This window comes from Cherax quadricarinatus, chromosome 30 (assembly GCF_038502225.1).
Source record: "Cherax quadricarinatus isolate ZL_2023a chromosome 30, ASM3850222v1, whole genome shotgun sequence".
Taxonomy (NCBI): domain Eukaryota; kingdom Metazoa; phylum Arthropoda; class Malacostraca; order Decapoda; family Parastacidae; genus Cherax; species Cherax quadricarinatus.
Window position 1 is genome coordinate 22,663,803 of NC_091321.1, and position 27,620 is coordinate 22,691,422.

At 39.8% G+C, this 27,620-nt stretch overlaps 1 protein-coding gene across 4 annotated transcripts in view; it reads left to right on the forward strand.

Moving 5' to 3' along the window:
* Positions 1–27,620, forward strand: part of LOC128692726 (cartilage acidic protein 1) — an 82,444-nt gene that overhangs the window by 22,775 nt on the left and 32,049 nt on the right. For all 4 annotated transcript variants that reach the window (XM_053782047.2, XM_053782050.2, XM_053782049.2 and 1 more), the window contains exons 6-8: positions 9,981–10,192; positions 13,059–13,196; positions 16,866–17,017. In XM_053782047.2, the coding sequence (XP_053638022.1) occupies positions 9,981–10,192; positions 13,059–13,196; positions 16,866–17,017 (502 nt within the window). The remainder of the gene's footprint in view (positions 1–9,980; positions 10,193–13,058; positions 13,197–16,865; positions 17,018–27,620) is intronic.

Below are 27,620 nucleotides of genomic sequence, written 5' to 3' on the forward strand. Positions count from 1 at the left end.
ATATATTAAACAACCATTGTGACATTACACATCCCTGTCTAAGACCTACTTTTACCGGGAAGTAGTCTCCCTCTCTTCTACACACCCTAACCTGAGCCTCACTATCCTCATAAAAACTCTTTACAGCATTTAATAACTTACCACCTATTCCATACACTTGCAACATCTGCCACATTGCTCCCCTATCCACTCTATCATATGCCTTTTCTAAATCCATAAATGCAATAAAAACTTCCCTACCTTTATCTAAATACTGCTCACATATATGCTTCAATGTAAACACTTGATCTACACATCCCCTACCCACTCTAGAACCTCCTTGCTCATCCGCAATTCTACATTCTGTCTTACCTCTAATTCTTTCAATAATAACCCTACCGTACACTTTTCCTGGTATACTCAGTAAACTTATTCCTTTATAATTTTTACAATCTCTTTTGTCCCCCTTCCCTTTATATAAATGGACTATACACACTCTCTGCCAATCCCTAGGTACCTTCCCCTCTTTCATACATTTATTAAACAAAAATACCAACCACTCCAACACTATGTCCCCCCCTGCTTTTAACATTTCTGTCATGATCCCGTCAGTTCCAGCTGCTTTACCCCCTTTCATTCTATGTAATGCCTCACGCACCTCCCCCACACTCACATCCTGCTCTTCTTCACCCCTAAAAGATGATATACCTCCCTGGCCAGTGCATGAAATTACCACCTCCCTTTCTTCATCGACATCTAAAAGTTCCTCAAAATATTCTCACCATCTACCCAAAACCTCCATCTCCCCATCTACTAACTCCCCTTCTCTGTTTTTAACTGATAAATCCATTTGTTCCCTAGGCTTTCTTAACTTGTTTAACTCAGTCCAAAATTTTTTCCTATTTTCATTAAAATTCCTTGACAGTACCTCTCCCACTCTATCACCCACTCTCTTCACCTTTCTTTTACTCTCCGTATACTCTACTCTTCTTATAACACTTCTGTTTTGTAAATACCTCTCATAAGCTACCTTTTTCTCTTTTATCACACCCTTTACTTCATCATTCCACCAATCACTCCTCTTTCCTCCTGCACCCACCCTCCTATTACCACACACTTCTGCCCCACATTCTAATACTGCATTTTTAAAACTATTCCAACCCTCTTCAACCCCACCACTACTCATACCTGCACCAGCCCACCTTTCTGCCAATAGTTGCATATATTTCACCCGAACTTCCTCCTCCCTTAGTTTATACACTTTCACCTCCCTCTTACTTGTTGTTGCCATTTTCCTCATATCCCATCTACCTCTTACTCTAACTGTAGATACAACTAGATAATGATCCGATATATCAGTTGCCCCTCTATAAACGTGTACATCCTGGAGCCAACCCATCAACCTTTTATCCACCAATACATAATCTAACAAACTGCTTTCATTACGTGCTACATCATACCTTGTATATTTATTTATCCTCTTTTTCATAAAATATGTATTACTTATTACCAAACCTCTTTCTACACATAGCTCAATTAAAGGCTCCCCATTTTCATTTACCCCTGGCACCCCAAATTTACCTACTACTCCCTCCACAACATTTTTTCCCACTTTAGCATTAAAATCCCCAACCACAAGTACTCTCACACTTGGTTCAAAACTACAGTACTTATAAAAACAAATATTTGGAATCCATTTATAAATGCTATAGAAGATACTTTGGAAGCTACTCAGATATGGGCAGTTTTAGGTTGGTGGTGCATTACTCCCTTTTTGGAACAGAGTATTATTATTTTTTGCTAAAGAATCCTTGAGTATGATGCATTTGTCCTATATCATTGTCAGATTCTAGTAACATATGTGGGTTAGCCATTTATTGTCTGGCAAGCCATGGCAAGAAAGATTGCTGGCGACTCCACCAAAATCCTCTACTGCATCATGTATGCCCATGTACAGAATTCAGCTGAGCCCGGCTCCTTCAACACCACCATCAACAAACTCTTCAACCTCAACAACATGCCGGGTTTCACATTGCCCGCATCACCACCTTCCACTGAGATTCTCAAATCCGCTGCAAATATCACTGACATTATCACTGCTCCACCGCTACCTCAACCTCCACCAGACCCTGAGCTGTCCCAACAAGAAACCTCTGAGACCTCAGCAGAACCCACCAATGAGATCCAACCAGAGACCCCCGAGACCGCAAAAGAAACCACCAACGTGAACCCACCACCACCTGCCACCCCTGAAACCACTGACGTATCAGCAACCCCGACTCGCCCAGCTCAACCCCCACCAGCAACTGATCAGACCTTCAGACACGACTTTGCCAAGTTCTACACCACAAAACCATACAGCAAATTGATGCCCTTCCCAGAACTCAGCCAACGACTCCAAGACAACACTGCAAAGTACATGTACACAGTACACGGAACTTCACCTCCAACCCTACAAGACATATTCGTCACCCTCAACGACAAAAGACGCATCAACTTCAAAATGGAGGTACATCACCTCTCAAGAGCAAAATTCAACACACTCAGAAATGGCTCCGTCAGCGGCACAGTCTAATCATCACCGACCAGCAACCAAAGTTCCCCAGCGCTTTGCTATTTAGCTAAAGCTGGGGTGTGGCTCCAAAAGGACCCTGTTTTCCTGGGCACCCCCAGCCATCTCCTGCCAGGCGCCTGAGTTCCATCCCTACTCTACCAACACTGCTGCCACCAGCACATCTCACTCCAGTACAACCTCCTGCAGTACCTCTGCACATCAAGCTCCAGAGTGGACAGGCCACTTACCTCTGCTACTCCTCCTCCTACTCCACCCTCCCAACTTCTTCCATTTTTTCCCAGCCCTCCCCATACCTCTTCCTTCCCATCCTCACCAACCCCCAGGTCAGAACCTCGAGTGATGTACATTAAGCTACTGAGTAAAACATGAGTTACATGCCTGAAATTGGTGCTTAAATTAAAATCACATTGTCTGAAGTGAAGAACCTGAGAAAAAATTGGCCTTACGTTCCAGACGCCTCTAAATTCGAGACATTTTTAAAAGTATCTTAATAAGTACAAATTACTAAAATTCATCTTGCTTTATAGGCTAGTTGTGATCACTTATTGGCACTGAAGTGTGTGTGGAGAAGGGTGATGTGACCCTAGTGGGCTGAGGTAAATGGATGTGGATTTTGTTTTTATGTGGATGCAGAGTTGTTGGCAGTTGATTATCGTAATGCAATGGATCTCTGCTTTTTAACTATGAAGTACTTAATACTGCTGACTATTAACCCTTTCAGGGTTGCCAGGCCCTCTCAGGGTCACCAAAATTAAAAAAAAAAAAAAATTATTTTTTCTTATGAAAAGATATTTTTTCTAAACATTATAGGCTAAACAACAATTTTTTACCATCAATACTTACCGAGATATGGAGGCGTGAAGTTGACAGAAAATGCCCCCTATATGGTAACATCGCCGACTGCCATCACCCGGTATTACTTTACATGTATTTTCTTTTTTTAGGTACTATTTTCTATTATTTTTTATTTTTTTTTTCCAAGTAACTTTTATGGCCTGTGAGACCAATATGAGCACTATTTTATAAATTTTTTCTCTTTATTTACTGTGCAATAACTGCACAAACACTGTTGTCCTTATATCGTTTATAATTATTCTTTACACACACAAACGATATAAAATGTTGTTTATTGCTATTTTTCTATATTTTATATACACATATACAGTCACAGGACATGTTTCTAGAAGTTCTGCAGCTTGTAGAAGTCTTTGAAACATGGTGTCATGCACAGTGGTGTTTTACACTCCTCACACATGAAACGAGTGTCTCTGCGTTGTTGTGGGCGTTTTTTTGTATGTGCACAGACGTAACACCTCTTCTGAGCCTTTTTCTTGAAAGCAGTAGCAGGCAGTTTTACTAGGAAGTGATCACCATGCTTCAGACGAGCAGGTAGTTGTTGATAATTTAGTGGGCGGTCTATTGCAGGTGTTGTTCCTTGGTACTTGAATACTATTTGTCTGATGACAGACAAACAGAACTTGCCATATGGTGGTTTGTTTCTGGTCCTCATCTTATACATATTATAAGCATTGAGCATGGAAATATCCAGAAGTTGGAAAAAGAGTTTTATGTACCACTTATAACTCTTGCGAACACAATCAGCAAACCCAATCTGCATGTCACATTTGTCCACTAAGCGCATATTGAGGGTGTAATCAATCACAGCTGCAGGTTTTAGAATGGGTTCATTGCTTTCTCTATGCTGCCTGCCAGTGTCTGCCATTTCATTAGGGTGAACTGATGACAACAGTGTGACATCTCGTTTGTCATGCCACCGAAATGCCATGATGTCATTGGCAGCAAACGCCTGCACCTCACCTCTACAAGTGCCAGCGTCAAACCTGGGCATATGTTTACAATTTGTACGCACTGTGCCACACACATCTGTCATGTTTGCTCGCAAAAAAATCACTGAAGGGCTTGTGTACCAGTTATCAGTATATAATATATGCCCCTTACCAAGGTATGGTTCTATCATTTTCTAACCACATCACCAGAGATGCCCAATAACTTCCTGGTATTTTGCAATGTATAACTTCCAGTGTACACAATAATATCTAATACCAGACCACTGTAACAATCACAAAGCACAAACAACTTTATACCAAAGCATTTCCTATTGCTTGGTATGTACTGCTTGAAAGAGAGTCTTCCTTTGAACAGAATCAAAGACTCGCCAATTACAAGCTTCCTGAAGGGATAAAAATACATATTGAATTTCTCTTTCAGATACACAAACACATTCCTAATCTTATATAACCTGTCGTTTCTGTCAGGCCTGGTTTTGTCTGAGAAGTGAAGCATACGTAATAGTAGCACAAATCGATTCACTGGCATTATATCACTGAAACCTGGGGTTGCAATCAGGCGGTCTGTTGACCAGTATGATTTCACACTGTGCTTATACACATGTGGCATAAGCATTGTTGTGGCAAAGAAAAGATACATCTCAGCCACAGTTGTCTCCTTCCACTGGTGTAGACGTGATTTTGGTGAAAGTATTGTGTTTGCCATGGTGTACTCGTAGTATCTGTTGCTTTCCCTGACAATAATTTCCATCAGGGGTTCATCAAAGAATAACTCCAAACATTCCAGTTCACTGGCATTGTTTCCTAGTGTACAACATGGCCGTATCCCACTTTGGCTTTCGTCAAACTGGTGGGGATTTGGAACAAAATTGACAGCTTCCTGCCAATCCCAGGTGCGGTCTGCTGGGGGTACTGGACATTGACAGGTGGGTGTGGTTGTGGAGTTGGTAGTTGTGGAGGTTGTGGTTGTGGAGGCTGGTGTGGTGGGTGGGCGGGGGATGGTGGCCTTCGTTGTAGGTCAGCTGAGGCAGCGGCATGGGTGGCAGCATGGTCCACTGCTGGTGCCTCACGGCCGGCACCACCATGCACATTTTCCATCCCAACTGCAACACTATCATCTTCATTTTCACTGTTCCTGTTTTACAGCCACGGGATGTACACCTTCCCCTTGGAATAGCATATGGCACACTACCAGAGTGCATATATCGTTGTATATACTGACATTTCACTGGAGAATATTCCACTTCACTATCACTATTGGAACTGGTTTCAAGAGCTTGTAGTTCATATTCACTATAACTATCATCACCAATGCTCACATCTGAGTTCAGGATTTGGGAAAAATAGGAGTTTCCTCTTTGATTCTGGTACAACTGAACGTGAACAAGACGGCCCATCAGCAGAGGTGGAAGGCTGAGGGTCGTCTGGGTTTTCCTCACTATTACCGATATTATGGTCATTAGTTTCGGTCACAACCTCACCAAAACCTTGAAAAACTCATCTTCACTGGCACTTCCATCTGTATTAGAACTGTCACTGGGGAACAAAAGTGTCCCAATTCGCCGAGGAGTGAGGAGCTTCTTACCGCGAGGCATGGTGAGCAAGGTCTACTAAAATGGCGTTGCCACAATGCGCCACTGGGTCCCAGATTCTTTTTTACCACACGCACCCATTCTCTCACATCTAGGCCTACCAGCCTTTTCCCGCGAGATTTGAAGGCGCTAGAATTTATGCGTACTAGTACGTCAAAAACCTTGGCGCATAAGCCATACTAGTATGGCCGAAACCCTGAAAGGGTTAAGCATCATATGTTGCTTTAGACACAGCTTGCAGAGCAGTGCTTCTAGACATGTCTGGGTCACTCTTGGTGAGAAATTCTGCAGCTTTACCAATAAGATGGATGAAGTCACACCACCTGTAATGTTAACTGTTTATCTCTAAGTTCCACTTCCTAATAATCTTCATTTAGTTGCCTCTCTCTCTCTCTTTCCTAGGAAAGAGAGAGAGGCAGTTGGTTCTTTGTCATTCTTTTGTAGCAGTTTATTTATGTCTTATTATGCATATCTTCAAAGAACTGACATCACACAGTACTTGCCAGAGCCAGTTTCCTAGACTTGACTCCTTACTGAGGGAAACCAGAGAAATTATTCACCACAGGCCATAATTGACTTTAGGCTTTATTTATGGTTGATTGGGTCACCTCTTTTCATGACACCTTTATGTAAGTGCAGTTAACGTACTCACCAGTAAATTTCATGTTGTCAAGCAGATGACGTTTTTAAAGTTTTCAAGCCATCCATTATTAAACATACATTGTAGTGAGACTCTCCTTCCCTCTCTCACACAGTGTTATAGTATGATAGAGCTTTGTGCTTTATTATCCAAGTGGTGCCTCTATTTTCTCCTCAGTCCATAGATTCAGTAATTTTTCTGTCATATATAGCTACAGTACTATATTGACCTCTTTGTCATTCATTTCAGCAAGTCACTACTCATTACACAAGGTCTTATTTTGTCCTCATTGATTCTAATTGTCTGTCACTAATATCTTTATCCCCATCTAGTTCAGTGGTTGTATAATAGATATAATTTGTGGAAAAAAAAAACCACCCTTAACATTTGGGGTCGAGAGACTGCAAGATTTGAGAATTTTGAATGAAAGAGTCTTGGCACAGGCAAATCTTGACTGAAGGAATAAAATAATGCTTGAACCACTCAATAAACTGTCTTGTTTGAATGCCAGACAACAGGCAAATTAGTGTTGTCTTTGTTTTTTAATGCTTAAATTGTGTCTGACATATGCCCTATATCTGGGAAATAGGCTGTGTCTTAACCCTTTCAGGGTTTTTGATGTACTAGTATGTCTTATGCGCCAGGGTTATTGGCATACTAGTACACATAAATTCTAGCGTCCTCAAATCAAGCAGGAAAAGGCTGGTAGGCCTTGATGTGAGAGAATGGGTCTCCGTGGTCAGTGTGCGTGGTACAAAAAAAATCGGGGACCCATTGGTGCATTGTGGGAAAGCCATTTTAATACACCTTGTTCACCATGTCTAGCACTCAGAAACTCCTCACTCCTCGGCTAATTGGGGCTCTTTTGTTCCCAAGTGACAGGTCAAACACAGATGGAAGTGTCAATGAAGATGAATTTTATGGTTTTGAGGAGTTTGTGACTGAAAGCAATGCCCCGGGAAACCAGAAGGAAGGAAGAAAGGAAGAGATGAGAGGAAGGAAGGAAGGAGACCATCAACCTGGGATAACCCAGAAAATTCAGACAGTGACTTATTTCCATGTGGGTTGGTGGGGTGGGGAGGAAGGGATGAGTGTTGACAGGCAGTGAGGGTGGTGAGTGATGGTGTTATTTGTCATTGTGACACTAATTATGCCAGTGACTCAGCATATTTACAAGTCCACCCCCACACAATAACTACAAGCTTCACAGAAGCTGTAGCAGTTCTGGGAAGTGTCCAGTGACTTTATATGTGTATATATGTGATAGAAAAATAGTAATAAACAACATTTTTTATTGTTGGTTTGTGTAAACATGTTTTGCAAACAATATAATGACTGTTTGTGCAGTTATTGTGTAGCATACAATGAGTGAATATACATTCGATATACCTTATATTGGTCTCACAGGCCATAAAAGTTACTTGAAGGAAGAAAGAAAGGAAGGAAGAAGTAAGGAAGGAAGGAGGGAAGGTAGGTAGGAAGGAAGAGATGAGAGGAAGGAAGGAAGGAAGAAGGGAAGGTAGGCAGGAAGGAAGAAGAAAGAAAGGATGGAAGGTAGGTAGGGAGAAGGAAAGGTAGGTAGGAAGGAAGAGATGAGAGGAAGGAAGGAAGAAGGGAAGGTAGGCAGGAAGGAAGAGATAAGAGGAAGAAAGGAAGGAGGGACAGTAGGTAGGAAGAGATATGAGGAAGGAAGGATGGAAGGTAGGTAGGAAGGAAGGAAGGGAGGTTTGTGGGGAGGAAGGGATGTGTTGTGGAAGGCAGTGAGGTTAGTGAGTGGTGGTATGATGCATCACTGTGACACAAGACACACCAGTGACTCAGCATATTTACAAGTCCACCCCCAAACTACAAGCTTTCAGAACCTCTTGTAGTTATAGGAACCTGTCCAGTGACTCTATATGTGTATATATATGATAAAAAATAGTAATAAACAACATTTTTATTGTTGGTTTTTATTGCTGACCCCCGGAACTCTCTCCAGGTAAATCATGTTTTGTAAACAATATAATGATAGCAAAGTTTGTGCTGTTATTGTGTAGTATACAATGAGTGAATATATACCAAATAGTCTTTATATTGGTCTCAGAAGCCATAAAAGTTACTTGAAAAAATAAATTAAATAAAAGAAAAAAGCAGAAAAAACAAAATACGTAAACTATTACCAGGTGACCGGCAGTCGGCGATGTTGCCGTAAGCGGTTCAATTTCTGTCAACTTCACGCCTCCATATCTCCATAAGTATTGATTGCAAAAAAAAATTTTTTTGGTCTATAATACGTACTCACAAAAATCTATCATTTCATAAGAATTTTTTTTTTCGAATATTTTTCGACCCTGAGAACAAGTTTGGGAGAGGGCCTGTTGACCCTGAAAGGGTTAATGTACACTGTACACTGATATTTTGTGCTTTGAAATTTTTCCATTAGCTGCCATTTTAAGTCTCAGCTCAACTGTTTGAGTCACCTACCACCCAGATCCATCTATGACCAGGCAGGTCCATGCAGTGCATTACGAGTAACTGCCTCAGAAGCACAGGTATCTACAAGTTCCTCTGCTCAGGCTGTGACAAAAACTGCATAGAAGAAACAATGTAAACACATGGGTTGTCAAACACAAGTAATCATTTGTGTTTGTATATAACTCACAATTTCAACAATGAATGTGTCATTCATATTAAGAAACAGTCACCTCACGAGCTGGAATGGGGCCAAACTTATTAAAGAAAAAATAGGGCAAGAAGACATTCTGCAGCAGCTATGATTCATACCATTAACACCATTGGTCAAAAATCAAGGTATACTGTCTCTCCAACCCTTTTGCTTAACTCATCTTACATGAGCACACCAGAGATGGGTCCATGTTACCCCACCTTTCAGGTGCACCACAGCTTCATAAAACTAATACTACATACCCCTCATCATTCTTACACTCCCACCTTCTCACCTTATAGAATAAAATGGTGATAACTATGACCATAATTTTTAAAGAGGTGGACCAGTAAGCCAGTGGAAGGCCTTGGTCAAATGACCAAAAACTTCAGCAGTGGGTCATCATCTGACTAAAACCTGCATCAGGAAACTTGTCCTGTTTCCTGATGAACCTTATCTAACCTTTACTGTAAAGTATATTAAAATCCTGTGAACTATATACTGTTCTCTTCACCAGAGTTGAGAGTTAAAAATGTAATACAAAGTGTGCTAAAGAGTGGTACCATCGCCTTGTGACTAGGTGTATTGGTTAGTATTGTACTCTGAAGAAACAGGTTACTCATCTGTAAATAAGGTTCAGAACAAACGAAAGGGCACACTGACATTATTGCCAAAGTAAATTATAGATTTTTCATTTACCAGAAAATGCTTGGTACATAAATTACTACTTCTTTTACAGATATGCTATCTACGTAGCAAATTATTCAAGAGGGAAGCTTGGTACCCATTCTCTAACAGAAATGGCTGAACTGCTGAATGACCCTTTTGGATTTAGTACCTTTCATGATTATTATCATCTAATAGAAATGGACGAGAGCTGCAGTGATGTAGCTAATGGTGTTGTGGCACTGAGAAATGTTGCTCATGAGGCTGGTGTTGCCCAGCTCACAGGTAAAGTTCTTACTCTGCAGTAGTGCACACCTCCACAACCTAGCTCACAGGTAAGGTTCCCACCATGCAGTACAGCACACCTCCACAACCCAGCTCACAGGTAAGGTTCCCACCATGCAGTACAGCACACTTCCACAACCCAGCTCACAGGTAAGGTTCCCACCATGCAGCAGTTCACACCTCAACAACCCAGCTCACAGGTAAGGTTCCCACCATGCAGTAGTTCACACCTCGACAACCCAGCTCACAGGTAAGGTTCCCACCATGCAGTAGTTCACACCTCAACAACCCCATCACTACATTTACTAATCAGGGAAGGTACCGTGTTGCTGGTGAAGATTTTTGGTCCATGGAATTGAAGTCATTCGTCCTCAAATCAACCCATATTCTAGGCACTATATAACCCCTATGGATCTAGCACGTCACCATAAAAAATATATATAAAAATAAATGTAATAAAAAGTAATAGTCATAATAATAAATTCTGGACATTTTTGCATACAGTATTTTTTCCACTGATGCTCTCCAGTTGCCTAAACACATTCATATATCATTTCATCATTCTTTTGATGCCCCCTCTTTACATATACTTTTTTGTTAGTTTCACTACATTCCTTATCTTGTTTCAGAATCAGAATTTTAAAGAATATAGTGCTTAGGTACTTACATAAAATACAAAAATTAATATTTATGTTAAGATTTTTTTAAAACTCATATCATGTGCAGGGCACTGATGGGAGTATGAAGGGTGATCTGCACAACTAATTCAGTGGGGTGAGACATTGACAGTAATGGTTCTTGTGTTTCAACTTCAGTGTTTTAAATTGTACTAAATTGTAATACTGTATTTTTTTATATACTATTTGAAAACTGTAATTCTTCTTTACCGAACTTATTAGAGCGACATAGCATGAACTAGTTGAATGTTCAGTTTTCTTGTATTCACTATAACTCACCTAATAACCATATGAACAATTACAGCACTCTTATTGCCTTATTAATCTTAAGTTAGTCTCAAGTATGCCCGAAATGCTCTGCATATAAAGGAGCTTTTGGCATGTTCATCAAATTGTTACACTTCTTTGTACAAACATGTATCATGCTAAAATAAAAACTGTTATTGTATTGTTGAGATGTAGAGTTACTGATAGCACATTGTGTGTTTCAACAGCAGGGCTCCATCAGATGGCCAAACTTCTGACCAACCACATACATCCTCACTAAGAGGGAGCAGTAGCCAATGATTTTTGGCCACCTTGCTTAGATTGCTTGGCAACCATGAGTGAGTGTGAGAGAGTAAGAGTGAGAGAGAGCTAGAGTGAGAGCTAGAGCTAACTAGCCAGCCCGCACTCTACCGCCAGAGCTATGGGGCTTCTATTCTAAAACAGGGAAGCCCTGTAGCTCAGGCAGTAAAGTGTTCTGGACCCGTTACTCCCAGGACCACATTTCAAGCCTCCTGTCCATCTTTCTGTTTATTCATTTACAGTTGTTTTTTATAAATTAATCTGGGTTCACAGACTGTGTGGGTTTGAGGAGGTAAGAACAGATTTACTGCTAAAGCTGTTGGGCTGAAGGGGAGAACATTTGGGTTGCAGTTGGTGTCTGACGGAAAACATGTATGGAAGTACTGTTTCCGATTCTTTCCTATTTTAGAAGCCCTGTAGCTCAGGCAGTAGAGTGCTGGACCTGTTAATCTCGAGACCAAAGTTCATGCCTCCCATCCATCTTTCTGTTTATTAATTTACAGTCATTTATTGCGATAATTCTAACACAATGTACAAGAAAATCTTAAGATATTAGAATTCATTCAGGGTGTGATACCTCTTGAAACATGGAAAAGTTAAACTGTTAGTTTACTTAGGTTATCCTACTTTAAAAATATACATACAATGTATTATACTTTAATGTGACCATAATATCTGTGTGCCCTCAAGAACATTATAAAAAAAAATACTGTATACAGCCTCTTCTCACTTAGTGATGTACTTGATTACCGACGCCTCGGACTCATGACAGGCTTTCTGACCAGTATTCATACCTAAATAATGTATATTAGAGCTTATTTCCTCTGTTCTGTTTATTTCAATATACAGTACACTACACTGTATAAACATTTAAAAATATACCAGAAATGTTATAAATGGTGCAAAGGTGACATTAAAACAACATCAAAGATGGTTGCTACAAACTCACTACTGTTATGGTATGCTCCTCACTTAGCAACAAATTCATTCAGGAACAGAACTCCATCATTAAGTGAGGAGAGGCTGTATGTATTCTCTTTACACAAGCCTAAATGAAAGCAGATGCATGGTGGCATGTCACACCTGGTACCTGTCTTGCCGTGTCACTGTTATTCGTGCTGCATTACATGGAGTTGCAAGCTCTACATTTTTTCTGGGCACAACAAGGTAGCAGGACACCCAGGCAGTTGAGCCGAGTCAAAAAATGGCACACCACGGCAAACTTGAGGCCTACAAAAATTTGCATACAGTATTATATACATGCATTATGTACAGAGAAGTCCCGTGTATATATGTACATATATGTCATCCACATTTAAAGGGTTAGTTAATCACAACAGAATTTCACCATATGAAATGACATCATGGTTAGATAGAAACTGAGGGACAGGTAATTTCTACTCTATATTGTAAGTGAAAGATATCCTTCTAACACTTCACTTGTGTCAGTAATGGATCTCCTGCAGTTTTTGTTGTATTTAACTCTACTCAAAGAAAGGATTTAGGAAGATAACATTTTTACCCTGGTTTGCATTCTTTTTCTCACAAAACACAGTAATGTTTTGAATTTTTTATTTTCAGGCTCACAAGGCCATTACAGTAACTGGATTGTGTTTCCTTAGGTGGACGTGGAGTTACAGTGGGCCCCATTCTTAGTAAGGATGGCAGGAGTGACATCTTTTGCAAGAATGAGCATGGCCCCAATTTTTTATTCAAGAATAATGGAGATGGTACTTTCACTGATGTTGCAGCTGAATCAGGTAAGATGGAAGTAGTTGTGGTAACTAATGACCAAGTGAACTATTATTGCCTTCCTAATCTTAAGTTAATTTTTTAAGTTTGCCTGAAATGCTCTGCAAACTAAGGGGCTTTTGCCATGTACACCCAACTATTATCTTCCTTTGTACAACCATTTATCATGTCAAAATAAACTTCTTATTCTTATAACTTTTTGCATTGAACAGGAGGTATCCCTTCTATAATTATGAGAAACTGAGAACAATTCATCACTGGACTTTAAATTAATCATGATGTCTCATTCATATTTACATTCCCATGTACTGCCTTTACACTTCACAATACAGTCAAGCCCTGCTTATACGGCAGGTTAGGTTCCGGACTACTGCTGTAAAGCAAAAATCATTGTAAAGTGAAACAGTCTTTTTTCACTTTCAAATGCACATAAAAGCCTGATAACGTGTTTACATTTTCATATACATGTTCAGTGAGCAATAGAGCTAACCCTAAAAAATACATATACAGTATACACATACTTACCTTAAAATATCTTCATTCTTAGTTTATAGAGTGAGTGCTGAATACAGTATATTTATTGTAGGAAGTCTGAATAAATGAAGAATGGATATAATTGAAAACTGCTGCATTAGTGAAATGCCATAAAGCGAAGTGCTGTATAGCAGGGCCCTCCTGTACTGTGTTTCAGTTTTAAGCTCTTCGTCATATTTATATTTACACTCTCGTACTACCCTTACACTTCTTAATATTGTTTAAGTTTATGTATCATTACCAATAACAAGAATAATGAGACCACCGCTACCATCAACACAAACACTACAACTAGCAATGACACCACAACCATCTAAAACAATGATACAAACAACAACAATAATAATGTCCCTGCTACCACCACCAAATAACAATTCCCTAAACTTTCTTGGAACACAGCAGATTACCTCCTATTCCCAAGTCATTCTAATTCTGGGGGCTGAACACTAGCAAGGCCAATGTCAAAATTAAGAATTTTAGAAAAATATTTCTGAGAGTTTGTGCACCTCACAAATTTGGCAAGACAAAGAAGTCAGGAGTATTTTTCTCACTTAAATCTAAATAAATCACCTTTTAATTGGTGGTAGTTAAAAAATGATGATACCTTTCTGAATGAAAAAATAAAGTAAATAAAAGCATACTTGAGACACTGGCTCTTTTTCCATTAACATTCAAGAGTTTTGTCTAAATAAAATTCAAATTTATCATTGAAATATAACATGTAATAAACCTAACAAGTCAATTGGGACAAGAAATCACACATTGTGGTCATCATCTAAATATCATTGTCTGCTCCAGTGTCTTCTGCCTGTAGACTTCTGTGGAAATATCTTCTTTCTTTTGGAATAAGCAGATCAAACAAGTCCTTCACCTTATTTGTTGGGAGTTTCTGTGGTCCATCTTCCAGCTGTGGTAGGATCCAGTTAGGTGTCTTTCATTTTACTGTCTTCCTGGAGTGTAGCATCTTGATGGAAAATGTTCAGCAGGTTTTCTGTCCAGCTGATGTGGGTCATAGATTGTTACCTTTATCTTCATCCAATTTAATAGTTCTCTGGCAGTGTCTTTGTGATGATTCAGAGGGCCATTACACAAATACAGGTTCAAGAACTAAAAGAAGTCAAGTCACTGCATGCATTTTTGTCACTTGAAGTTTGCTTTTCTGATGGTTGTGATCCAGTCGCTTGGGCTGTCAATATTGATACTAGTTGATTTCATTTCTTTTTTTGTATAATTTTTAAATTTTTCAGACAGAACACATATATAAGCAGGCAGCTAATAGATAGGTTTTGTTCTAGCCAGGGTACAAGTCACTAAAGTGCCTTATAATATATCTTTATGTTGTTTGGCAGGCTATTTATCCATATCCTTAGACATGATTATATTTCTTGGCCACTTATGCATAACATGTACACCACACTTTGCCCTCAAACATGACATCTCTTCTGCCTTCAGCCTCTTCCTCTCTGCAACATTCAAAAACCATGCTTCACATCCATATAACAATGTTGGTACCATTATTTTCTGGTACATTTTCTTTTTTTTGCATCAATGGATAAAGTTCTTTATGTCCACAGATGCTTTAATGCACCACCTGCCTTTTCCCCTTCATCAGTTCTGTGGTTCACCTCATCTCATACAGAACCATCTGCCAACAAGTCCACTCCCAAATATCTGAGGGTGGAGTAGGGGTCATCCTAGGAAAGGTTGGAGGGAGGGGGGTAAAGGAGGTTTTGTGTGCAAGGGGCTTGGATTTCCAGCAAGCGTGTGTGAGCATGTTAGATAGGAGTGAATGGAGACAGATGGTTTTTGGGACCTGACAAGCTGTTGGAGTGTGAGCAGGGTAATATTCTGTGAAAGGATTCAGGGAAACCAGTTAGCCAGACTTGAGTCCTGGAGATGGGAAGTACAATTCCTGCACTTCAAAGGAGGGGTTTGTGATATTGGCTGTTTGGAGTGACATCAAAGCTGTCATATCTAAGTGCCTCTGCAAAGACAGTGATTATGTATGAATGATGGTGAAAGTGTTGAATGATGATGAAAGTTTTTTCTTTTTTTTTTCAGGTCACTCTATACCTTGGTGGGAAATGACCAACATGTTATAAAACAAAATTTACTTCCTCCATACTCCTTCCTTCCAATCTCTCATTGCCTATATTTTTTGATACTCGTGTCACCTTGCTCTTTCCTATGGTCACTTTTTAATTTCCTTCTTTTTCATACTTTTCTAAATTCATTTACCAACTTTTGCAACTGTTCAGTAGAATCTCCCAAAAGTACCTTCTAATTGGCAAAGCAGCAGCTGCGACAACTCCCACTCTGCACCAGATTTGCTTTCTTTCAATCCCACATCTCTTCCCAACACCCTAGTATTCACTTCTTTTACAACCCCATCTATAAATATGTTAAACAACCATGGTGACATCACACATCCTTGTCTAAGACCTACATACGTACCCAAACCTGAACCTCACCTGAACATAAAAGCACTTTATTGTTTTAAGTAACCTACTGCCTATTCCATACATTTACAACATCTGCCACATTGCTTCCCAATCCACCCTATCATATGCCTTTTCTAAATCCATAAATTCAATGAAAAGTTCCTTACATTTATCCAAGTTGACTTACCCAAAATTCTTTTAATAATAACTCTGCCATACAATTTTCCCTGGTATATTCAACAGGCTTATTTCCCTATAATTCTGACTCTCTCTTTTATCCCCTTTTCCCCTTATACAAAGGAACTATGCATCCTCTCTGCCAATCCCTAGGTGCCTTTCCCATTTTATGCATATATTGAACAAATGCTCCAACCAATCCAAAACTATATCCCCATCTGCTTTTAACATCTGTCTTAATTGCATTTATCCCAGCTGCTTTACCCTTTCATTCTACCCAGTGTCTCACACACCTCCCTCACACTCACATTTAGCTCTTCCTGAATCCTAAAACATGTTATACCTTCCTGCCCACTGTGGAAATTGTGAAAATGTAAGTTTATTTTATTTTACATGTAATCAGATCTCATTTTACTCTGATAAATGACATGTTCTTATATTGTACACTTACAGAAATATTTGTTTTGTCTCTATTATACAAAGCAACTTTACTGACAGCATATGATTTAAGCTTTTGTATTTTAGGTATTTCTGATGCATACGAGCATGGTGGCGGGGGAGTAATGCTCACTGATTTTGATGGTGATGGTAAATTAGATATTATTTATGGTAACTGGAATGGCCCACACAGAATATTTCTTCAAACAACTGATGATGAGGGTCATCCCAGATTTAGGGTAAGTTACATATTCTACTTAATACTATAGTTTCAGTTATACACACACTATAACAGTCACTTATTATCATATATTAGTTGAATAATTATATTTTCTCTGCTAATGTTATCACTTGTATTGAATAATTATCTCAGCAATTACCATATTTTACAGTGTTGAAGATGCTATTTTTTCCCAAGACTCGAAAATTTGCCCAGCATCCTGAAGGCCGAAGGTTACATTGCTCAAAGGCCCCAACTTATGCCTAGAGAAGTGTTTCGATACTAAATAGTAACTGAAGTTCCTGTATATGACCAAATAATGAATTGTGTAAATAACCACAGAACGAACCATCAACATACATGTTTTTTACATGTAGTAATGCCTCAGGCTTATCATAATGTTATCACTGGTAGTGATTCACCTATTCCAGAGTAAATACAGCCTCTCCTCACTAAACAACAGAGTTCCATTCCAAAGACCACACTGGTAAACAAATTCATCGCTAAGTGAGGAGCATATTATGATGGTAGTGGGTTTGTGTCAACCATATTGTTTTAATGTCACCTTTGCAGTATTTATAACATTTCTGGTATATTTTTAAATGTTTTTACAGTGGTGTACTGTATATTGTAATAAAAAGAATAGAGGAAATCAGCTCTAATATACATTATTTATGTGTGCACACTGGTCAGAGCCCATCATAAGTCCGAGTCGTCAGTAAACGAGTACATCGCTAAGTGAGGAGAGGCTGTATTAGTTATGAATTACAGCTTAGTTGTTGACAAATACCAAGTTGCAGAACTGGAGTATCATATCCATAGGATCAGTGGATACCGTACCATATCAGTAGGTGAAAGGGTGCATTTTCTGTATCCCACATCCATGGCATTTTGAATTTTTTTTCTTACCTAGCAAAAATAATACAGTAGAACCTTGACTTACAAGTGTCCCAGCATATGAATTTTTTGAGATATGAGCTGTCACTTGGTCGAGTTTTTGCTCTGTGATACTTGCCAACATTAGAGTTACAAGTGAGCTTCCCCCGCTTCCCCTTCAACCCACAACCTGCACACCTTTCTTGTTTATCTATGATTTCATGCTTTAATTCCATGGACATCATCCTCTCTTTCTGCTCAGCACTGTCCTTTGCACTTACTTTCTTAGGACCCATGGTTAGAAAAAAGAAATTTGGCAAAATAACTGCACGAAATGCAAGCAAACATGAGAGAAATGCTTCCACAGCAAGGTAAACAGTGCACTGAGTTGGCAGCGTTCTGAAGCTCCTTGTTATTATTATTAATTTAGGGAATTGAAGCTTGCTTGTTATTATTATTATTATTATTATTACATATTATTATTGTTTTTAATTTTTTTTTTTTAACAAGTCGGCCGTCTCCCACCGAGGCAGGGTGACCCAAAAAGAAAGAAAATCCCCAAAAAAGAAAATACTTTCATCATCATTCAACACTTTCACCTCACTCACACACAATCACTGTTTTTGTAGAGGTGCTCAGAATACTGGAGCACAGATTCAATTCCCTAGATCAAGAGCCCCTCACCCCTCATGCTGGTGAGGGGCTCTTGATCTAGAGAATTGGATCTGTGCTCCAGTTCCAAAAATTAATAATAATAATAATAATAATAATAATAATAATAATAATAATAATAATAATAATAATAATAATAATAATAATAATGAGCGAGTTTCAGTACATCGCCACTAGGTGGCACAGGGAACGCCACAAAATCATCTGAGCTGTGCATGTGTTTATATCACCGTGGAAGCATTTCTCGTGTTATTATTGCCAAATTCCTTATTTCTAACCATGGGCCCTAAGAAAGTAAGTGCAAAGGACAGTGCTGAGAAGAAAAAGAGGATGAAGTTCATGGAATTACAACATGAAATCATAGATAAACAAGCGAGGTGTGCGGGTGGCAGTAAGAGCTAGTAGCAAGTAGCCTATCTTCCACCCTCCACCTCTGCCAGTGTATGTACACTTTATAAAAACCAGTTTATTTCTTTACATTCTTTATTATGTTTTTATACAATATTTCATATTTATAAATTGTACATTATTTCAGTGTTTTTTTTTTATTATCACACTGGCCGATTCCCACCAAGGCAGGGTGGCCCAAAAAAGAAAAACTTTCACCATCATTCACTTCATCACTGTCTTGCCAGAAGGGTGCTTTACACTACAGTTTTTAAACTGCAACATTAACACCCCTCCTTCAGAGTGCAGGCACTGTACTTCCCATCTCCAGGACTCAAGTCCGGCCTGCCGGTTTCCCTGAACCCCTTCATAAATGTTACTTTGCTCACACTCCAACAGCACGTCAAGTATTAAAAACCATTTGTCTCCATTCACTCCTATCAAACACGCTCACGCATGCCTGCTGGAAGTCCAAGCCCCTCGCACACAAAACCTCCTTTACCCTCTCCCTCCAACCTTTCCTAGGCCGACCCCTACCCCGCCTTCCTTCCACTACAGACTGATACACTCTTGAAGTCACTCTGTTTCGCTCCATTCTCTCTACATGTCCGAACCACCTCAACAACCCTTCCTCAGCCCTCTGGACAACAGTTTTGGTAATCCCGCACCTCCTCCTAACTTCCAGACAACGAATTCTCTGCATTATATTCACACCACACATTGCCCTCAGACATGACATCTCCACTGCCTCCAGCCTTCTCCTCGCTGCAACATTCATCACCCATGCTTCACACCTATATAAGAGCGTTGGTAAAACTATACTCTCATACATTCCCCTCTTTGCCTCCAAGGACAAAGTTCTTTGTCTCCACAGACTCCTAAGTGCACCACTCACCCTTTTCCCCTCATCAATTCTATGATTCACCTCATCTTTCATAGACCCATCCGCTGACACGTCCACTCCCAAATATCTGAATACATTCACCTCCTCCATACTCTCTCCCTCCAATCTGATATCCAATCTTTCATCACCTAATCTTTTTGTAGATGAATGGTTAAGAGAACCGACATGTTGATAAATTAGACACATGTGCAACTCTTGGGTATCTTTATTGAGGAAACGTTTCGCCACACAGTGGCTTCATCAGTCCATACAAAGGAGAATCTTGAAGAACAGGAGGAGAATGAGGTAATCAGTCCCTCAACCTTGAGTCGATGTGGTCAGTCCATCAATCTTGAATAGAATACGGCATACGTGCTGAGAAGGAGCTTATAAACCGTTGGCAGGAGAGGTGCAGCAGTCATAGGTCGCGTAACATTTGTTCAATGTTGAAGTAGGTCGTGCCCAAGAATTAGGCAAGCGAAGAATTCCCAACTTCTGCAACTTCTTGGGATCTTAATACTTGGGAATTCTTCGCTTGCCTAATTCTTGGGCACGACCTACTTCAACATTGAACAAATGTTACACGACCTATGACTGCTGCACCTCTCCTGCCAACGGTTTATAAGCTCCTTCTCAGCACGTATGCCGTATTCTATTCAAGATTGATGGACTGACCACATCGACTCAAGGTTGAGGGACTGATTACCTCATTCTCCTCCTGTTCTTCAAGATTCTCCTTTGTATGGACTGATGAAGCCACTGTGTGGCGAAACGTTTCCTCAATAAAGAAACCCAAGAGTTGCACATGTGTCTAATTTATCACCTAATCTTTTTGTTATCCTCATAACCTTACTCTTTCCAGTATTCACTTTTAATTTTCTTCTTTTGCACACCCTACCAAATTCATCCACCAATCTCTGCAACTTCTCTTCAGAATCTCCCAAGAGCACGGTGTCATCAGCAAAGAGCAACTGTGACAACTCCCACTTTATGTGTGATTCTTTATCTTTTAACTCCACGCCTCTTGCCAAGACCCTCGCATTTACTTCTCTTACAACCCCATCTATAAATATATTAAACAACCACGGTGACATCACACATCCTTGTCTAAGGCATACTTTTACTGGGAAATAATTTCCCTCTTTCTCTTTCCTACATACTCTAACTAGAGCCTCACCATCCTCGTAAAAACTCTTCACTGCTTTCAGTAACCTACCTCCTACACCATACACCTTAAACATCTGCCACATTGCCCCCCTATCCACCCTGTTATATGCCTTTTCCAAATCCATAAATGCCACAAAGACCTCTTTAGCCTTATCTAAATACTGTTCACGTATGTGTTTCACTCTAAACACCTGGTCCACACACCCCCTACCTTTCCTAAAGCCTCCTTGTTCATCTGCTATCCTATTCTCCGTCTTACTCTTAATTCTTTCAATAATAACTCTACCCTACACTTTACCAGGTATACTCAACAGACTTATCCCCCTATAATTTTTGCACTCTCTTTTGTCCTTTTTGCCTTTATACAAAGGAACTATGCATGCTCTCTGCCAATCCCTAGGTACCTTACCCTCTTCCATACATTTATTAAATAATTGCACCAACCACTCCAAAACTATATCCCCACCTGCTTTTAACATTTCTATCTTTATCCCATCAATCCCGGCTGCCTTACCCCCTTTCATTTTACCTACTGCCTCACGAACTTCTCCCACACTCACAACTGGCTCTTCCTCACTCCTACAAGATGTTATTTCTCCTTGCCCTATACACGAAATCACAGCTTCCCTATCTTCATCAACATTTAACAATTCCTCAAAATATTCCCTCCATCTTCCCAATACCTCTAACTCTCCATTTAATAACTCTCCTCTCCTATTTTTAACTGACAAATCCATTTGTTCTCTAGGCTTTCTTAACTTGTTAATCTCACTCCAAAACTTTTTCTTATTTTCAACAAAATTTGTTGATAACATCTCACCCACTCTCTCATTTGCTCTCTTTTTACATTGCTTCACCACTCTCTTAACCTCTCTCTTTTTCTCCATATACTCTTCCCTCCTTGCATTGCTTCTACTTTGTAAAAACTTCTCATATGCTAACTTTTTCTCCCTTACTACTCTCTTTACATCATCATTCCACCAATCGCTCCTCTTCCCTCCCGCACCCACTTTCCTGTAACCACAAACTTCTGCTGAACACTCTAACACTACATTTTTAAACCTACCCCATACCTCTTCGACCCCATTGCCTATGCTCTCATTAGCCCATCTATCCTCCAGTAGCTGTTTATATCTTACCCTAACTGCCTCCTCTTTTAGTTTATAAACCTTCACCTCTCTCTTCCCTGATGCTTCTATTCTCCTTGTATCCCATCTACCTTTTACTCTCAGTGTAGCTACAACTAGAAAGTGATCTGATATATCTGTGGCCCCTCTATAAACATGTACATCCTGAAGTCTACTCAACAGTCTTTTATCTACCAATACATAATCCAACAAACTACTGTCATTTTGCCCTACATCATATCTTGTATACTTATTTATCCTCTTTTTCTTAAAATATGTATTACCTATAACTAAACCCCTTTCTATACAAAGTTCAATCAAAGGGCTCCCATTATCATTTACACCTGGCACCCCAAACTTACCTACCACACCCTCTCTAAAAGTTTCTCCTACTTTAGCATTCAGATCCCCTACCACAATTACTCTCTCACTTGGTTCAAAGGCTCCTATACATTCACTTAACATCTCCCAAAATCTCTCTCTCTCCTCTACATTCCTCTCTTCTCCAGGTGCATACACGCTTATTATGACCCACTTTTCACATCCAACCTTTACTTTAATCCACATAATTCTTGCATTTACACATTCATATTCTCTTTTCTCCTTCCATAACTGATCCTTCAACATTACTGCTACCCCTTCCTTTGCTCTAACTCTCTCAGATACTCCAGATTTAATCCCATTTATTTCCCCCCACCGAAACTCCCCTACCCCCTTCAGCTTTGTTTCGCTTAGGGCCAGGACATCCAACTTCTTTTCATTCATAACATCAGCAATCATCTGTTTCTTGTCATCCGCACTACATCCACGCACATTCAAGCATCCCAGTTTTATAAAGTTTTTCTTCTTCTCTTTTTTAGTAAATGTCTACAGGAGAAGGGGTTACTAGCCCATTGCTCCCGGCATTTTAGTCGCCTCATACGACACGCATGGCTTACGGAGGAAAGATTGTTTTCCACTTCCCCATGGACAATAGAAGAAATAAAGAAGAACAAGAGCTATTTAGAAAAAGGAGAAAAACCTAGATGTATGTATATATATATGCATGTGCGTGTCTGTGAAGTGTGACCAAAGTGTAAGTAGGAGTAGCAAGATATCCCTGTTATCTAGCGTGTTTATGAGACAGAAAAAGAAACCAGCAATCCTACCATCATGCAAAACAGTTACAGGTTTCTGTTTCACAGTCATCTGGCAGAACGGTAGTACTTCCCTGGGTGGTTGCTGTCTACCAACCTACTACCTATTTCAGTGTTATCCTTATGAAACTAGTGATCTAGTGCAGTTAGCCTCACAAACACTCCATTTTCTCTTATAATATGAGCATGGGAAGATATAGTCAGAGTGGGAGAGGGAATGGTCACCACCGCCACCATCACTAGTCACATAATGACATTTTATTTATTCTATAGTATATATCATGTTTCTGTGTTATTTATATTGTTTATTATGTCATATTAGATGAATTATGATAGATAAATAAGCTGTCGAGTTGATATTAGCATCATATTGAGGTATTTTGTCCTGCCTCCCGAGAGCAGGAATTCCGCTGGAACAGATTAATGGCATTTCAGTTAATTTAAATGAGGAAAATTGATTTGATGTATGAGCAAATTGAGTTACAAAGTAGGTCACGGAATAGATTAAACTCTTAAGTCAAGGTTCCACTGTATTCATAAATTCAGCTAGTCAGAGTTCGGGAGTTGTCCTCTGCATTGGAGCATCTTGTTCACTGAAAAATACTGTTTATAGCTAGAAGTTAGCCTATATACACAGTACACAGCATTACAAGAAAAGAAAGAAAAGCAACCACTGTAGACGCTTGCTATACAGTGGACCCTCGACCAACGATATTAATCCGTTCCTGAGAGCTCAACATTAGTCGAAATTATCGTTAGTCGAGTTAATTTTCCCCATGAGAAATAATGGAAATCAAATTAATTCGTTCCTGACACCCCAAAGTATGAAAAAAAATTTTTTACCACATGAAATATTAATTTTAATACACACAAACTGAAGAAGAAATGTACAGTTACATGGCACTTACCTTTATTGAAGATCTGGTGATGATTGATGGGATGGGAGGAGGGGAGAGTGTCGATGGTGTTAGTGTTTAGAAGGGGAATCCCCTTCCATTAGGACTTGAGGTGTCAAGTCCTTTTCCGGGGTTACCTCTCTTCTTCTTTTAATGCCACTTGGGCCAGCTTGAGAGTCACTGGACTTGTGTCGCACAACATATCTGTCCATAGAGGCCTGTACCTCCCGTTCCTTTATGACATTCCTAAAGTGGTTCACAACATTGTCATTGTACATGTTGCCAACATGGCTTGCAGTTGCTGTGTCAGGGTGATTTCATCAAAAAAGGTTTGCACTTTAAGCCACATTGCACACATTTCCTTAATCTTTGAAGTAGGCAACTTCCTCAGTTTCTCTATACCCTCCTCCGAAGCAGTTTCCTCAGGTCTTGCCTCTTGCTGTTGAAGATGGCCTAGCAGCTCATCAGTAATGTAGGTCCTACTTGGCATTTTCTTCCAAAACAGGCCTGTTTTGTCACAATTAAACACTTGTTCAGGTTTCAATCCTTCAGCCTCTATGTACTCCTTGAATTCATGCACATATTTTTCAGCTGCTTTTTGGTCCGAACTGGCAGCCTCACCATGCCTTATCACACTATGTATGCCACTACGATTCTTAAATCTTTCAAACCAACCTTTGCTGGCCTTAAATTCACTCACATCATCACCAGTTGCAGGCATTTTTCTAATTAAATTGTCATGCAACTTCCTAGGCTTTTCACATATGATCGCTTGAGAGATGCTATCTCATGCTATCTGTTTTTCGTTTATCAACACCAATAACAGTCTCTCAGCATCTTCTATCACTTGCGATCTCTGTTTCGAAAACATAGTTGCACCTTTGGCAACAACAGCTTCCTTGATTGCCGTTTTCTTGCCCAGAATAGTAGCGATGGTTGATTGGGGTTTTGTGTACAACCTGGCCAGCTCGGAGACACGCACTCCACTTTCATACTTAGCAATGATCTCTTTCTTCATATCCATAGTAATTCTCATCCTTTTTCCTACAGGGTTGGCACTAGAAACTTTCTTGGGGCCCATGGTGACTTATTTTGCAGGCGAAATCACTAAAAACGCTGTGATAATATGAAATGTTCCGATTGTATGTTTGTATGCGCCCGCAGTGGCTGGCTGCTTGTAAACACTGGCACCCACGGGACAAGTGAGGCGCGCTCAGGCCGCAAGTGGACGTGTCTGGAACGGAACGAATTGCGTTGGTCGAGTTTTTTAGCGCTAGTCGAGGCAAAATTTTTGTGTTAAAATGTATTGCTAGTCGGATTTAACGTTAGACGATGCCATTGTTGGTCGATGGTCGACTGTATATTCCTCACCCTGTAACGTTATTACAGTGAACAATCTGCCAGATTCCCAGGTTAATGGAGTCAACAGTTAATCTTCATAACATCCAGTGAGGTTAAAACTGGTGACAGCTGACTTTTTTTTAACGTTGGAATTTGTCAGCTATCCAAACCTAACCTCTAATTCATAAGAACATAAGGAAGGAGAACTGCAGCAGGCCTACTGGCCTATGCTAGGCAGATCCATGGCAGGTATCATGGCATGATACATCCTCTACCAAAATAAATCTTAACATTGGTAAATCACTTCAGGAATGCTTGCTCTGGAGATTATGACTGGGGTAGTAGGTTGGTAGACAGCAACTGCCCAGGAAGGTACTACCATCCTGCCTGTAATTGTTTTACGTGATGGTAGGATTGCTGGTGCCTTTTTTCTGTCTCATAAACATGCAAGATTTCAGGTACGTCTTGCTACTTCTACTTACACTTAGGTCACACTACACATGCATGTACATACATGTTTATGTACACACATTCATCTGAGTTTTCTTTGATTTTATCTTAATAATTCTTGTTTTTATTGCTTTTCCTTTCATATCCATGGAGAAGTGGAATAAGAAATTTCCTCCATAAGCCATGCGTGTTGTAAAAGTCAACTAAAATGCCTAACGAGCTGTTGGAGTGCGAGCAGGGTAATATTTTATGAAGGGATTCAGGGAAACTGGTTAGCTGGACTTGAGTCCTGGAAATGGGAAGTACAATGCCTGCACTTTAAAGGAGGGGTTTGGGATATTGGCAGTATGGAGTGACTATCTAAATTGCCATATCTGGGCACCTCTGCAAAGACAGTGATTATGTATGAGTGATGGTGAAAGTGTTAACTGATAATGAAAGTTTTATCTTTCTTCTTGGGTTTTTCTTTCTTTTGGGTCACCCTGCCTTGGTGGGAAATGGCTGACATGTTTAAAAATATATATATGTACGAGTGCCTGTCTAGCTGGCACTGGGTTTGTATAGAAGGGTATACAGGTGTCTTTAATTTTGTGCTGTACTTGTGTTTCAAGCCCTTGGGATCTGTATTAAGTTCAGGCATGTCATTAACAATATTACACATAATAAGAATCATCAATGTGTTTTGCAAACTGTGGTGATTGCATACAATGACTTCCCCATAAAGCGAGGGAGAATTGTACATGCAGTAGTCAAGATCTTACATTATTTTATCTTTTATTATTCAGAAGTGTCACTTTAAATTATTATAGCAATTAATACTATCTCTACACTCCCAGACTGTTATGATTAACCCTTAAGCTGCTGATGACAAGTTCATGAGAGCTGGGACATAAATTTGCACTTAAATTCTTGCACCTCCAAAATGGCTGCAATTAGCCAGGTTAGACCTACCTCACAGAAGACAGGTCTGTACTATGGGTGTGCACACTTTATCCTGGTATGTGTAGGGCATTGTGGGAGTTAGTGGAAGCCATTACATATCTATATGTCATGTCATGCCATCAAGAAGCACTCACTCCAAGGAGGATTAACCACTTCTGGAGTCTATGGATGAACTTAATACTGAGGATAGTGATGAAGACTTATAGTTTTATGAGTTAAGTATTCATGTGGGTGAAAGTGACACTAATAACATCCCTAATATTGGCCCAAATGCTGATTAGCACATGCTTTCCACCTCTTGAGTCTATCAAGCAGCAACTGACCAACAATAACGCAAGTGGTCAAGATCTAAGCAGTGAAGATGACTGATTACACCAACAATATGCATTTGGTGCTTAAATGTGACATACTGATTGGTTTTGTAGACTGTGTGTGTAGGAGTTTCAAGTGGCACATTAAACTGTTTTTCCACCTTGTCGATAATGCCATGCTCCACGCACACAATATGTACTAGGTAGAGATCGGCAAGAGACCAACCTATGAGAACTTACATTTGACTATCGTAGACTAGATCATTGCTAAATACCAAGTTACACGTCCTGCACCATAGCTTCCACACAGCCAAATTCCCTCTTATCTGTGGCCTGGTAAGCACTTCCTAACAGCAAGTCCTGCCATGGACATAAAGAAACATGGCCAGAAGTGTTATGTATGCTAACAAGACAAATAAACCATGGAAATGTAG